Source organism: Oreochromis niloticus, linkage group LG11, assembly GCF_001858045.2.
Source record: "Oreochromis niloticus isolate F11D_XX linkage group LG11, O_niloticus_UMD_NMBU, whole genome shotgun sequence".
Lineage (NCBI taxonomy): Eukaryota > Metazoa > Chordata > Actinopteri > Cichliformes > Cichlidae > Oreochromis > Oreochromis niloticus.
The window spans coordinates 20910110-20925791 of NC_031976.2; the positions used below are offsets into that span (position 1 = coordinate 20910110).

A 15682-nucleotide genomic window follows, 5' to 3' on the forward strand; every position below is an offset into this window, starting at 1 on the left:
AACTATGAAGCATGGTGGTGGAGGGGTGATTTCCACTTGTTTTGAGGCACAGGGCCTGGGCACTTCGCTGTTCTTGAGTCGATCATGAACTTGATCATGTATACCGAAGCGTTCCAGAGTCAAATGTGAGCACATCTGTCTGACAGCTAAAGCTTGGCTGAAATTGGGTCATGTAACGGGATGATAATCCCAAGCACAGCAACAAATCTACGATAAAATGACTGAAGAAGAAAAGAAAAGTGCTGCAACGGCCCAATTAAGGCCCGTTAAAGACTTCAACCCGACCGAAATGCTGTGATGGGACATTAAGAGATCTGTGTATGAACAAATGCCCACAAACCTCAAAGAACTGAACACCAAAATTCCTTCACAATGATTTGAGAGACTGATAAAGTCATGGCCAAAATTATTGCTTCAAGTTATTGCTGCTAAATGTGGTTCTACAAACTGATTTTTTTCCAATATGTTTCGGTACCAAATTATAACAACCAGGCACTGAATCACAATTAACTGCTACTCGAGACAGATCTGATTACAGAAGACATGAAAGAGGACTAAAGGTGAGCACACCTAATACCAGTACATTTCTCAGGATTTGGGGGAGTGACACTTAACAAGTTAATATGTCCGTTTTGGGAAGACTTTCATAAGAAGAGCTGCAATGCAGTTTAACTGATGGAAAGTATGGGAGATTTCATGACAAAAAGAGCCCAAAGACAGTACAGTAGAGAAAAGGGAATGAGGCAGATAACTGAAGAGTCTTTCCTTGAGGTCTGCAAAGCTTCAGTTAACTCCTACTCCACAGGCTATCCTATTTTCAAAAGGAAATTGTGGAGATTCTCAGTCAGCCGGGTCATGGTAGGTTATATCTAAAAATGAACTTCTTCAGTTCTGTCTAACTGGTTTGGAGGATGCCTGGGAGTCCCTCCCAGTCAGTAACAACTGAAGAAGCCTGAGAGGTGAAGCTTCTTGAAGAAACTCAAGCAGATCGAGCAGTACTTTGATACTCGATACTTTTTGTAAGAATTTGCATGGTTCTAACCTTGCTGTTCACCATGTCCCTTTCTCCCAGTCGATTACTCTTTACATAAATGTAAAAGAAAACAGAATGAGGGCCCCTCCACCCCCCGTTCCCAAAGCCGTGCCCCCCCCTCCATGCTCACACAAAGCCTTACTGTGTCCAGAGCCCAAACACCAATGTTGTGTCTAACCTGGTGCTTACTCCCCTCAACGCGCACAAACAAGGATGTCACCCCCCACCTCTGACCATCTGGGCCCCCCACGACCCCGCCTGCCCAGCTGGCTCAGAAATCCTTTAACAACCCTCCTCCCACCCCACATCCTCAACACTCTGCAAACCCCACCTCTTTAGATTCTCAGTGTCATCAAACTGTGGCCAAACACTGATCAACCACTCCTCACAGAGAGGAAAGAGAGACTTAAGGGAAATAAGCTGCCGTGCTTATCTACCCTTTCCTGTCTGGTATCCCTCTACACGGGTGCGTATGCATTTGTGTGTCTCTGCTTTGTTCAAGGTCAGCAGGAAGTGTTTCTCTCCTCTCCACCAGACCTTTTGCTTTTCTACAAACTCCCAATCTCCAAATGTGAGTGCTGCGTGAACTTTCCTGCTCCATTTTCCCCTCTCCTGTCTCTGTCTGTTTTATCTTCACATGCAAGTTCTGAGCACTTTTGCATTAATATGCATTAGGATCTAGGTGGCTTTCCACCACTGCTCAACATTTCCCAGGAAACTCCTGTGTCATCACCCAGGCAAAAAACCTCCGTCCTCAAAAGGATAGATGCGTCCACATGTTCAAATACACCGCACTGTGCTTTAATATGAGTATGTAAGCGCTTACTATGATGGCTGTGGGTGTGCATATGTGAGTAAACTAGATGAAGTGATTGGTTGCACCTTTCCTGCCCTCCAGGCTCTATTAAATGACCAGAAGGCACAGGGTATTCATACCTCTTCACTTCTCATTCAAACTGTGTGAATCAGCAGGTTGCCTCATGGACCCACATTCGCTATCAATTCCCAGACACTGATAAAATACACAGATACACAAACACACAGCCTTGCTGCTTCAGGCCTAAAGGATTCTCAGCCTCAGGTAAAGACAGAGTCTATTTTCTGCCTGTTACGGCAAAGGTTCTCTTCGGTTTGTGTATATGTGTCTGTTCTATGCGACTCAGCAGCACAACAGGATGTATAGCTATGGCCAGCAGAGCTGAAGAAAATTGCCCAATTCAGGCCCAGAGGACCCATCAGTATGGAAACCAATTCATCGGAGCCATTTTGATATGGCAGGATGTCTGCAGAAACCATCATCCCCTTCTGTGACAGACCTCTCTCATACACGGGCACAACTCGCCATGTGTGGTCCAGTCTGATCCTAAAATAAGCTTTCCAGTGATTTTTTTTCCCTTTGAGGTATGAAATTACGGTCTACAGCATAAATGGCCAAGAGTGCAGTCTGGCAGTCTATGGGTCCTTTTTTTTAATTTTTTATTTTCGCCATTTGGCCAAAAACAGTGTATGGCGAAATGTTGCCTCACTGTACCCACCAGCGCTGCAGCAGCTAAAAGTCCGGCTGCACTCTCTCACCTTCCCTGAGCAGCAGCGGCCACACTTTTAAGATTAGTGTAAGGAAGAAAAGAGGCAGAAGACGAAGAGTTTGAGCTCTCGTGAAGAGAAGAGTGATGGTGAAAGTGTGTGTGCGCATGGCTAAAAAAAATGTGCACGGGGCGAGAGCAGAGTGCATGGACGAAAAGGGGGTGTACAAAGGGGGGTAAATAAGGTCAGTCGTGCCGTTGCTAGGACAACCACCAATCCGGTGCTGGGACTGGTTCCAAGCCAACGCCCCACCCATCCATCCGTCGTTCTAGCAGTCCTTTTCCTGCATCTCTCGGTCGGACAGCCTAAACCTCAGAGTAATGAGTGCTCTCCATGTTTCTGCAGTCTAAATGGAGCTGCAGAATAAATACAGGGCTGATTTGTACAGGTGCCAGGCTCAGACACATAAACTAGCTACAGTACCTCACCGCCAAGACGCTGACAGGAATGACATATGACGAGAGGTGGGGAACAATGACAACTATGATGGGTGGACACCAAGACCAATGATTCAAACTATTTATAATATCTATCAAAGCTGTTGTAGCTATTGCTACAAAGTGGCAGCTGGGCTCATCTGCTGTGTCAACATCATGTGTCTAATATTTATGTATTGCTGGCTGGGCCCTTTGGATTTGCACAGTTCCAGAGCAGACAGATCCATCTATATTCAGAAACCGTCATGCTAAAGTTGAGTAAATAGACTATAAAAAGGTTTGTTATACAGAGTTGCCAGTGTTGCCATGCCAATAGACTGTACGGTGCATCGTAAAAGGGCACATTGGCAAGCTTCTTAACAGATTTTTAAAAAAAGCAAGAAAAGGAAGAAAAAGTATCTGTTAATCTGCTTTATGCACATGTGTTTAAAATGGAAACAATCGTCAGAATGACTCCCTTAGTTGGATCGTCACTGTCCGCATCCATAGGCTGTCATACATTCTGAGTTTCTGTCTGTCCTTTGAATGATAAAACGAGGATTTGATAACTCTGAAGGTGAAGTCTGCTTTGAAATTTTATAGAAAGGTTCTGTTTCTGTGCCACTTTTATGAAACTCAAATGCTCTAAATTGGCATTCAATCAAATGTGACCCATTTTTGTAGCAGTATTTGGAGTGGGTTTTTTTGGGGGGGGTGATGATGTCTGCTGTTGGTGTCATTTCTCATGTTACATAAACGAACATTGTTAAACCAATATTTTGTAATTTTTTGTTACTGACTTCTTCTCTTCCATTCAGTCTTTGTAGTATACGCTCTACACTCTCATCTATTATTTAACTATACTTAACTACACTTACAAGAGCCCCGGGTCTTTCAGCCCACCTGTGTAAGTGGGTTAAGGAGGACATGCAAGCGACACCCCATAGACACACATTTGCTCAGATGCACTCAATATAGTGAAAAGGGCGCTCATAAAGCACATACACTCAGCCAATAAATCAGACTTGGCTTTGAGAATCCATCATTTACTAAGTAGGTCACAGTTCTGATGCTGTAGACACTCTTTCCCATTTGTGTACTCTGTTTTTTTCCCCTCCCTCGCCATGATGAGAAGGTCAATGCTGGATAGGCAGCCTAGACCATTTATCCCAGGTGTGCAGTCCTTCTCACTTTCCCAGTGTCTGATTATTTGGTGGTTGTTACCTTAGGAATGGCCAGTTGGAGGCCTAGAGCTGTCTTTCTGTCTGTCACTCACACACACGCACACACACATACATACACAGTTAAGACATGTCAAGGAAACCTGCTCTAATACAACCAACAGGCTTGAATAATTTAAACAGAGGGAAGGAGAGGAAGGGAGAAGATGGAGAGAGAAGGATTGGAGAGGCATACGAGTTAAGCAGTAAATAGAGTGAGCTGGTCCCTTTCAGTCTCTCTGTCTCCCGGTGAACTTATTTAGAAACTTCTATTCTTGGTTTCACTCTCATCTTCTGTCTTTCACCCCATCTTCAGCAGGTCTCATTTCCTTCACCAGTCAGTGTGTCTGCACCTTCTTCACCATTCCTCTTCCTCCGAATGCTTCTTCCATCACCGTTTTTACCCACTTTGCCCTCCCTCCCTCCCTCTCTGTTTATCTAAGCACTTTCACGGTCACTGCTTTGGAATCCCAGGAGTCTAAACTGCCCCCTTCCCTCTCCCTTCCCACCATCACAGCCGATCCACGCTTCTCTCTCCCTCTCCATCTTTTTCCGTCACAACGGTTAAGATTCATATCGCTCTGTGTGTCGGGGGTATGGAGGGTCCCCTTTATTTCCCCTCAAGGCAGCCAGCTTTGTCCTGTTCTAGTCACGCACAGCCGCCCACCCTGCCCCACCCTGCCCCTCACACTCATGAACACATATTCACACCAGAGGTAGGACACTTACAGAGCCCGATACAATCAAAAGAGCCGAGAACAAAAATACTACATTATTGCCAAGTCTGCATGGGGCTTCGGCTAGGGTTTGGATAAGACTGTTGAATATGTTTTATTAAACTGAGCATATACAGCATTTTTAGCTCAAGTACATGAGCTCGAGAGTGTGAAATAAAAATTTATACTCTTGACACTTAGCTTGATTTAAAAGTCTGCCTTGAAGCCGGATGCCTCTGAATTTCTTAGAGGGGCCAGTTGTGTTCCACAACACTGATGAAAGGTTCAGACACAATAAGAGGAGGGGTGGTGGTGGTGGTGAGGATTTAGGAGCAGAAAGGAAGGAAATGGTGAGGGTCAAGAGAAGCGGTGCAGACGCCAGGCTAACGTGGCGCTAATAACAGCCTGACATTGGACTGGGATTAACTGATTAATTTGGGATTAAAGATGACTGGTCGCTACTTTAAGTAATGAACCAGAATGACCCAAAATTACAAGATTAACACACAGGAGGCATGGTATGTGTGACTGTGGGTGAGTGTTCTTTGTTTCTTAATAGCAAAGCGACACACGCTGCAACAAATACTACAAATACTCACTTGTTTAGGTGTTAATTATGAACCTTTGACGAAGAAGAACAAGGCCCACACTAAATTTCCATTCTGCAGGCAAATCCATCACATCGATAAATGCAATAAACAAACGCAGCGAGTGAGTGATTTTGCAGCTTTTATGACTAGGCATTTGTCACCGGGTGTATTTTAGGGGAACACACAGATTAATTCTGCGATCATAAACGCACAGCATCTGCTACAGTGTTTTGAGAAGCGCACCGTGTACAAGAACTCCATTTCCAGCTGAATAGGGGAGCAATGAGATTCATGAGTTCTACTGCTACAAGGCCACAACTATGGAGATTTGGGACAAAGCTATTTCCATCCATTCAGCACAAAACGCAACCACCATTCCCGATACTCCTAGACTATCAATGATTCCAAAAAATAAAAGTTTACTTAAAGGATTAAAGAAAACACAAGTTAAGTGGCAGATAAAGCATAACTAAAATTGAGCTCCAAGTTGGTTTTCACAGTATTTTCCCCCACGATTGTTAAGAGACACATATGCGTTTGTGCACATTTAAAAAGTGAACACAGTAAGGGGTTAACCGATGGCAACAATTGCATAGCACAGTTGATCAAATAAGGAATTCTGAAAAATAAAGCTCCACATTTCCTTGAACTCATAAATAAAAGATCTCATTGGAACAAAATGTTGAGGAAAGAGGTAGAAAAAAGGAACAAGGAAGCAAGAGAGAAAAATAGCAGTCAGAGTACCAGGAGACAAGCATCAAGCTGTGCATCATTGCACCCCCCCCCCCAAAAAAAATCATGTGGTACGGGTTATTGCAACAACAAAAGCAAATCTAAGTATGCCTGCATGCACGCACATACCAAAAAACCCAACATATCTTCATCTTAGTGTAGTCCTCAAAGAATTGCTGGTATTTATTTTTTTAATAAGCATGTGTTATTATGTTATGTCTCGGTGAGAATCAGGTAAAGACTGTAGCGCAAACTGGAAGCAGCGTCAGGTCTAAACGCAGCGTGATCCCTACTTGGGTTCTCCCCAGAGTCCGAGCATCCATGAGCGAGCGTATATGCAGGCAGGGTGATGGTACTATTGGAAGCGTGTGTGAGCCTCTCTACGACACCTGTATACATGGCTACGTCACGGTGAGCGTGTGAGTAAGCCCCTGTGTGTGTGTGTGTGTGTGTGTGTGTGTGTGTGTGGAGGGAGGGGTGGAGGGAGGGTTTGCTCCTCACGCCTTCTTGTGACAGTGATAGTAATACCTGCTGACATCCTTTCTTCCCTCTCTCCCTCTCTCCTCATCCCTCCATCCCTGGGGGCCTCCCTGAGCTGTTTTGGGAGTTGAAATCTGTTGACTCTTTCACTACCATCGTCTCCTTAACGCACTCTCCATCCCTCACTTTTCTCCACTGCAGGTCTAATGTTTTTACCATCTCTGGGGGCTGATGAAAAAAAAAAAAAAAAAAATGAAGCAGCCAAGGCAGCGTGTATATTCATTTGTGGTGTGTGTGGCAGCGCAAAGAGAAACAGAAGCGAATTGTGTGTGCGCGCGCTTTACATCACTGGGGGGAGCGCTGCAAAGTAGGCTGTGCTACCACACTTCTGGGAGGCAATACCAAAATAATATTAGTTTTTGTTCCACCATGGAAAAGTCTCCTAAAAATAAATAAATTAATAATACAGAAGAGTCATAATATCAACACAGCACAACATTTGTCATGTGATCTATCTGGAAATCTCAAAGGACGGGATAAAAAGCAGTTTTAGGAAATAGGAATACTTGTATACATGTAGCTGAAAGTGTTACTCGAAACTTTTCTGTAACAACTATGAGAAGAAAGCAAAAATGAAACATACACCCCATAAGTACACACGCATGTTCACACCCCTTTACATATCTTTTTAAATCTAAGGATTTCTTTGTTGTGTGTAGATAAAGTGTACACAGCCACGCCTATAGCTTTAAAAAAAAAAAAAAAAAAAAAAAAAAAAAAATACCACAAGAATACATAATTGCTAAACTTATCAAAAAGCTGCGAGGAAAACATTCTCCATAATCAGAATATGGGAATTTATGCTATTCTGTGCTTTTAAGCATTTTCCTCCCACATTCTGTAACAGAATTCATTTTTATATAAAAGAAAATCATTTTAAATCCTCCATTATACACCCCCCACTACAGAACGCCAGAGTGCCTTATTATTATTACATCAAGCACATTTATGATATTTCCCCAAATCTTAATAAATGTAGCTTAAAAGCACCACTTCGCAGACACTTTGTGACACGTGAAAGAGAGAATTTAAACCTGAGACAGATTTGTGGGGCTCTTCACTTTAATCCAGTGACACACTGCGGCATTAAAATCAAACACGTGAATATTAAGACTTTTAAAAACACATCAAGCCCATAGACCTCTACTCCTCTACTGTCGCTTTTCAGCCATCTACTGGTTACATGACACGTGAGAGAAGCACTGAAGTCGCATGCAAACGAGATTTGTAAAGATTTATGATGAAAACACAAAAAAGGGGTCCGCTAACAAAGGCAAAAAGTTCAAGTTTTGCAAGAAAAATGAGTTAAACTGAGTACAGCTCATTTAGGCGCAGCAACCATGGCTGTCCTGTCTGCACCTGATGACTGTGACTTTCAGTTAGTGACCAAAACAAGTGAGTCATTGCACGGAAATACACACAATGCACAGCTTTCACGCACAAAAGCAGGAGCAATTTCTAGGAAACAGGCTTGGAGATTCTGTGAGAACATCTAAGCAATTATCAAGAAACACTTCTGGAGTGACTGTCCTTAAGCCTCTTTAAAGAACATAGAGGTACGATGGCAAACATGTCTCAGTGCCCTCCTGGTAGTGAGGACCTTGTCTGGTACAATAATCCTGATTCCAGCTACAGCTTTTTGCTCTGCCTCGGTCAATACTAATTCAATTTCTGTCTGCGGGAATTCCCAAGTTGCCTCTTGGCAGGATTTCTGAGCTGAGTGAAAGGGTACAGTGAGAGGTTACAGGTACACGCGGACGCGTTTCTGCCTGCACGCGTAATAAAATGAGAATGAAATATTCGAAAATGCACATATGGGCCAAACCGCGAGCAGATTGCTTTGTTTTGGTCAAGCTTAGAGTGACGGCGTTTCCCACAGTTTACAAATTCTTGCGTGCCAATTTAATTGGCGTTTTGTACGTCAAAGGAATACACAGCTCGCCTGACACTTACAACAATGACAGCTCATTGTGTGCCGTGAATGAATGAATGCGCTCCTGCTCAGTGCTCACCAACGGCCCTTAACCACCATAACCACCCTCTTCACACACATGCGCCACAGCAGCCATTTTGTGCCAAAGCTGGGCTGCACCGTGCCAACTGAGCTGCAGACATCACTGAACCTCATTTCATTCCACAGCTGTTCCACCCCACTTGGAGACATTCATACAATGCAACTTATTACAGCTTAATGCAACCTAATATTGATGTATGTGTGTACACAGAGAAACAGGGCAGCGTGGGGAGAGAAATTGGGAAAGAGACGGGTCCATATGCAGTCTAGCGATAATGCAAGAAGCCGGCGATAATATCTGGGTGTTAAATTGGTATCGATTGACTAAATATCCTGACCAGGAGGAGAGAGCGGCCGTCCTTTCATGCTTGTACACCATGTCTGCTCCGACTGCTCCAAGCTGCACTGTGACTATCTGATCCATTTTAATACAGACATCCTCACTGCTAGGCCCCAAACCTCATTTTCAGCACAGTGTGCTCGAGTCTTCCTATGCATGTGTATCTCAGCGTTCACTTCAAATGCAAAGATTAGTTTTGTCGTGCAACGATTATGCTGGTTTCATTCTAAGGTATATCACTAAACAGTGAAATGGAGGATTACTGATTTCACACAGATGTACACATGAAAGGTGAGGGAAGAAGTGTCGCATGGTAGATACCTCTAAATATTTTTGGAAAGACTTGCTGGAGATAGTTAGGCCATGTGGCAATTTAAAGTTGCACAATACTCTTATATGCAAGCCCCACCTTAAAAAAAAAAGCCAAGCGTCCAAAGACAATATTATGCCTTTTTCCTCGAACACTTTAGTCACACCTAAAATCAACTAACGAGTGGAAACAAAACAATGACCTATTTAGATGCGAGGCTGGCAGGCGCAGTGGTTGGTAAATGTTCCCACAGCTACATACTGCTGGCCGGAACAGACGATTTTTCCTGTTAAACCATTTTCACTACTTGCTGTGAGATGAAGGGAAGTTTGGAGAAAAGTTAAAAAAAAAAAAGAGAGACAAAAGATCCTCCAAACCCCCCGAAAAAAGAAAAACAACCCAGATGAATTATGTGCAAGATCACAAATGAATCAAAGCCTTGAGTGGTTTAATGGGGCTGGGTATCCTTGTGCATTTCTGGGTTTTGTTTTTCCAGAACTTACATTTATCACACTCCATCTCTTCAAGGAAACAAAGACTTCCCTTTTACGCTAACCAGCCAGTAAGAGCCACAAGCTTGCACGCACAGACACACACACAGGCACGCACACACCTCTGACAGAGCTATTGTTCCAGTGAAATGAACTTCAACCAACAACAACGACGACACCAAACGTCAATTCTCAGGCATTCAAATCACTAAAAATCACTGCCTTGCATTGTTTTCTGACAGAGATGAAGAAGCTCGAGTGTACACAGAAGTTAACTCAACCACAGTTTACCTCCAGATAATAGACTCGATACCACAAACAAACAGACAAAGCGCATTTACAAAGACAGATAACGCACACAATTGCACTTGCAAAGGCGTTTCTGAATCTGCACAGACCACAGCGCAGCGGCGAAGTCAGACAATAGGCACTGACACAGAGAAGGGAGAGAGACACTGATACAGCTATGACAGATGAGAAAGAGAGAGAGACATGAAGTGATATTCAGAGAACGAGGAAGAGTGTGTGTGTGTGTGTGTGTGTGTGTGTGTGTGTGAGAGAGTGAGTGAGAGAGAGAGCGAGACAGAGGGGGACTGCTTTGTTAGCAGGACCGGGAATAAAGTGGTAATTACCTCACTGTGGGTTTGTTGATTATAGTTCAGCCAGGTTCTCCATGTTAATCATTTACCAGGGGAAGATAGAGATTAGTACACAGACAGACACAGAGAGAAGAGAAAGCAATCCGAGGAATGTATTCATTTGCATGTCCAATCTACAGAGGGGTAATAGATGCAGACAGATCGCTGGATGAAGGAATAAAATAAGGAGAAGAAAGAAATCAGTCTAAAAGTGCAATCATCGTCCTTGACAAGACACAATTACAACTTATCTGCTTTTATTTTACTGTATATTGCATGTGTCTGTTTGTGCAGTCCCACAGATCAGTTACCAGTGTGTGTGTGTGTGTACGTGAGTGCAGCTATGGTATGCAGAATGTGATTTACTTTGGTATTTAAACTGGATCATTCACGAGTGCACACAGACGGAAATGATGCATAAACAGAGCAGAGATTACACAGAGGACTTATGAGGGCAGCTTTCAATAAAGATACAGAAAACCAATACAAATATTCATCACCTCATGCCCCGTTTAAACATGCTTCATTGGCTTAGCGCTCACCCTGGGTCTTTGTGTGAGCGGGTGAGAGACGGGGGGGAGAAAGAAAGAAAGAAAAAAAAAAAAAGAGAGGGAGCGCGAGAGCTCAGAGGGGTCTGGTCTGATGTTTTATAATGATTTAAGTTTGTGTCCAAACTTTCAGAGTGAGTTCAAGTCTGAGCAAGTGAGGATGCAGGTAAGGAAAACTGGTTACGATGTTTCTGTTTTAAATGTTCTGTCATTTACACTTAAAACTACGCTTGTCTGCCTCTACGCAAATTCAGAAACAAAAAAAAAAATTGGGGTGCGGAGAAAGCAAAGGAGCTGGCAAACAGAGACTGAAGCTTGAGCTGTGATCCAGGGGAACTGTTGCAACAAGTTTTCATCCTCTCCGGGCAGATAGGAGGGAAAGCAATAGTACAAGTGAGTGCCAAGAACCAGAAAATGGAGTAGGTGATTAAAGCTCCAGGTATGGGTGACATTTATTCTCGTTACAGATGTATGAGCAGCCCAATCTTTCAAGCCATTTCTTGTCCCCCAAGAAGTGTAATTCAATCCCTAAAGTTTTGATGCTTTGAGTAAACTTCCTGACGGCTCTTGAGCGAATTTATGAGGATGCATGCAGCGCAAAAAGCAGACACAGCTGTATCTGCAAATAGGCTGGTCAACGTGTTTGGCCCAACAGGTTTAAAAGCTCTCCGTGGAACACAAGAAGAAGCTGAATACACCAATAAACCAGTCTGAGCTTGTGGCTCAGGGGAGAGCTAAGGTAAACTGTCAGCACTCACAAATACACACACACTCAAGCTTTGAGCACTGGGGTTATATTATTATACTAACCTTTAACTGCTCCAGGAAGTAAAAAATAATTCCTCTTCTAATAAGGAACTATTGCTCTGAGAGAGACACGGTTATAAAACGGAGAGCGATCGTAAACCGTGTTCATAAAAAATCATAAAAGAGGGCGATCGAACCACTGGAGCCCCACAAAAGAAAGAGGCAGGGGTATCCGATTCTGCAATGTTCAACGCCGACCTCGCAGTCAGTCTATCACTTTCATTTCAGAGCTTCATTTTTCAATATAGAGGGTGCTAAATGTGTGCCAGTTAAAGTGTTTCATTGAGCCTTTGTTACAAGCATATTAGCCAGCAAAGAACAGAGCAGTGAAGCCCTACAGTCTCCACTTCACTGCCCTTGCTTCATTAAAACTATAAATCTAGATGTCGTAGGGAAAGGTGAAGGCCAGAGATAGGCTCCTGTCCTCCATATTAAAAAGAGTCCGTTTTTCCACCAGCTACGGTTGTTATAAGCAGCTTCAGCATTTGTTTTAAGCTAGTCTTTAGATGCTTTCCCAGATTCACATGTGACAGGAATAATGTTGCCATGAATACGCTCAATCACTTATTGTTAGTTCATGAATCTGCAAAATACAATTTCTTACATTTGCAAAGAAGGTTGATGCATGGGGTCAAAATTATTATCAATATTTTACCAATAAATCAAGCAAAGCCAGTTCTACCCAAAACTATAAACTGATTTTAGCTTATAAAGCTACAGTGTTTACAACAGTTGCAGTTACAGAGCAATGTTAGTGTGTATCTCAAGTGATGCGTCTGGCAACATGGAGAATGATGATCCGAGATGAACTCTCTTTAAGTCGATATTTGCCCCGTTTCATCAACTCCAAAAGAAAATGAGGCTTTTCTCTTACTTAGTATACCTCTGGTCACCATCTTTGACCTGCTGCTGGTTTTGTGTTGCCCAGGTAGCCCAGAGATGATGGACGTACCAGAGCCATTTTAGCAAGAATCAAAGCACTGAAACTGAATCTCAGCCAAAACAGTGAGATGAAAGATGTTAAACAAGGCAATGTAGAAAGGGAATGGATGAAATAACACAAAGTTATGCTGAAAATGTCAAAAAAAAAAAAAAAAGGTTTTACACGGTTATTAATAACAGTTACACTGTAATCTGTTAAAGCACTGTGGACAAAAAAGCAGGAACCCAATCGTGGTTATTTTCTGACTGTGTGTACTCAGAATGTCAGATGCAGTCTTTGGCTCTCTTATTGCTGCGTTGATCCAACAAAATCACGGCTCTCGTGTCCCTGTGCTCCTCTTCCCCTCACCTGGCTGCATTTACAGGCCTCAGGACAACTTGGCTGGCTCGCTGGCTGGCAGCTAATAGAAAATATGGTATGGGAAAATGACTGAAGCTCAACTAATCACACAGCCAATATCCATCACTGGGCTGGAGGGAGTTGTGAGACATAAGGAGGAGAAGGAGGAGTGAGGGAGTGCAGACAAAAGATGAAAGGAGAAGGATGTAACGAGGGAGGTAATGAAGAGAGAGGAGAGGAGAGGAGAGGAGAGGAGAGGAGAGGAGAGGAGAGGAGAGGAGAGTCCTTGTGGTAAACCCAGGGGATTCTGGACTTGGTGCAGCATCACGGCACCACTGATAGTTTTGTGATTGGGTGGTGTTGCTGATGAGAGTGATTCTCTGCCACAGTGGGTTACTCTCCACCGTGATGCTGATGGCATTGTGATTGCGTGGTGTTGCAGCAGACTGTGTGGCCGTGCCACAGGCTGTGACCATTCATCCCTGAATCTCTAGAGAACAAGAAGGTGCTTCCTAATCCTCACAGTGTTTCTGTCCACCACATTTCTGTCAGATCCCAATTACATGACTGAGTTTTCCCCCACATGCACACACCGGGTATAACCTCCACTACAAGAGTCCTGCCCCCTAGACAAAGGAGCTCTTGGGGAAATTAATAGTCCCAGGAGTCATATCTCTGTCAGATTTTGTGCATCTACAAATGTAAAATCCTAAAGATAAAACAGTTACTGACAGAGCGGTCTCTGTGGCCAACGGCTAAGTAAAAAGGTCGTTCATCTGAAAGAGCGTTTGGGGACTCTGGCCTCTGAGAAAGCAAGAGTCTAGAAAAGCGTGTAAGAGAGTCGCGAATGTGTTCTGGTGGGCAGTAGCCCGGCAGGCCCCGCAGGTCTCCCACCTCAAACCTTCAATTAGCAAGCACTGGAACACCTGGATCAGCAGGTGAGCCACACTCTGCCTGGCTAATGGCCCCAATCAACCCATTACACACACACACACACACACACAAATACACACACACAGCTTCCCATTACCTGACTACATATTCGCTTATGCACAGCAGCACTTTAGACTTTAATATACACCTGTGTCCCGAGAATGCTATCTAGGGCACTATTCAGAACAAACACTTAGGAAGAAACCCTTACTTCTGCCTTTCTATAAGTAGCATAATCACTAACTCCAAGAGGCAGCAGACAGGTGAAAGCCACGGTTAGAGTGTGGTCAATATGATAAAGATAACTGGCTGCGGCAAGGTGGTGAGATCACTCAGGTCTGTCTCAAGTGAACCGAGGGTTTCACTGTACTCCCAGAGTTGAGACTATTTGATTAAAAGAAAACAGCCTGATAGCTTTTGGTGCAGGTTTGACCTGCTTCCCTCCCCTCTGCATTTAAGTAAGCATTGACGTGAGCTAGTACATAGCTGAGATTCTTTTAAACAACTAAAGCCTGAGTCATTCACAAGGCATCATTAAAAATGTTGTGCAATAGCATGAAAGTGCAAGTTCAGACCAGCTATGTTTGTTCTCAGCTAAGCTGGTAGATTTAACCAAACCTGGACCCCTTAACAGTGAACATTTATTTGGTCACTAGTGATGAAAACAAAACAGCCTTCTCGTTTTGTCCCAAGAGAAGCGTCATTACGCGCACAGACTCCCCCTCCTCACCTTGTGTTTGTAGAGTTCCAAAACACGGTGTGCCTTTTGGCCACAACTGCTGATATTATATTGAAGAAGACAATCGTAGCTTTCCAACCAGGCGGAGTTCCGGGTGCCCACAGCAAGGTGCCCATCCTGGCCGCTGCGGAAAGGTTCTGCACCGGCTGGGAGTGGTGCGCAAAATCAGGTGACGAGACCCGACGCAAAGGAGCTCCGTGAACAACTTTCTTCAGCAGCTTCACCAACTCATGAACAAACTCACACTTTAGCGTCAACTGCTGCTGCAGCTTCCCATGATGCAACAACGTGAAGTGATGTCCCTCACAAAAAAAAAGTTAACAATTACAGGCTGCAAAGAAGGTGTGCACCACCACAGAGAAACGCTGCTGAGCGCGTCTCCACACTGCGCATCGTGGTTTAAGAGTGAGCTCTAGTCACTGTAATGACTTAAAAAAAGAAAAAAAAGACTGACTTTAAAGCTTGGGGATTCGAGTACAGCAATAGGTCAGAATATCAATTTAAACTGTCAGATGGTTTGGCAGCAACAGGCTGCGGAGCGCTGGAAGGGCGGATGCGCTGGGCCGAGGGCGGTGCCGGGGAAACTTTAGGCCAATCACTCAACAAGGGTGTGGCCATGTTATTGTACTGCAGCGCAAAGTTAAATCCTTGGGAGGTGCGCCCACTGGTGTGGGGAGACAGATTGTCACTGTTCCAGTTTTTCAGGAAAACCAGGGTTCTTCTTAGTGGACCGAATAGTTTCACTTATT

General features: G+C 43.9%; 1 protein-coding gene across 1 annotated transcript in view; it reads right to left on the reverse strand.

The window, feature by feature from the left end:
• efna4 (ephrin A4) overlaps nt 1-15481 on the reverse strand; it is a 34104-nt gene extending 18623 nt beyond the window's left edge. The window contains exon 1 of the mRNA XM_005472661.4: nt 14925-15481. Coding sequence (XP_005472718.1) covers nt 14925-15049 — 125 coding nt within the window. The 5' untranslated portion in view covers nt 15050-15481. The remainder of the gene's footprint in view (nt 1-14924) is intronic.
• Between the last annotated feature and the right edge of the window lie 201 nt (nt 15482-15682).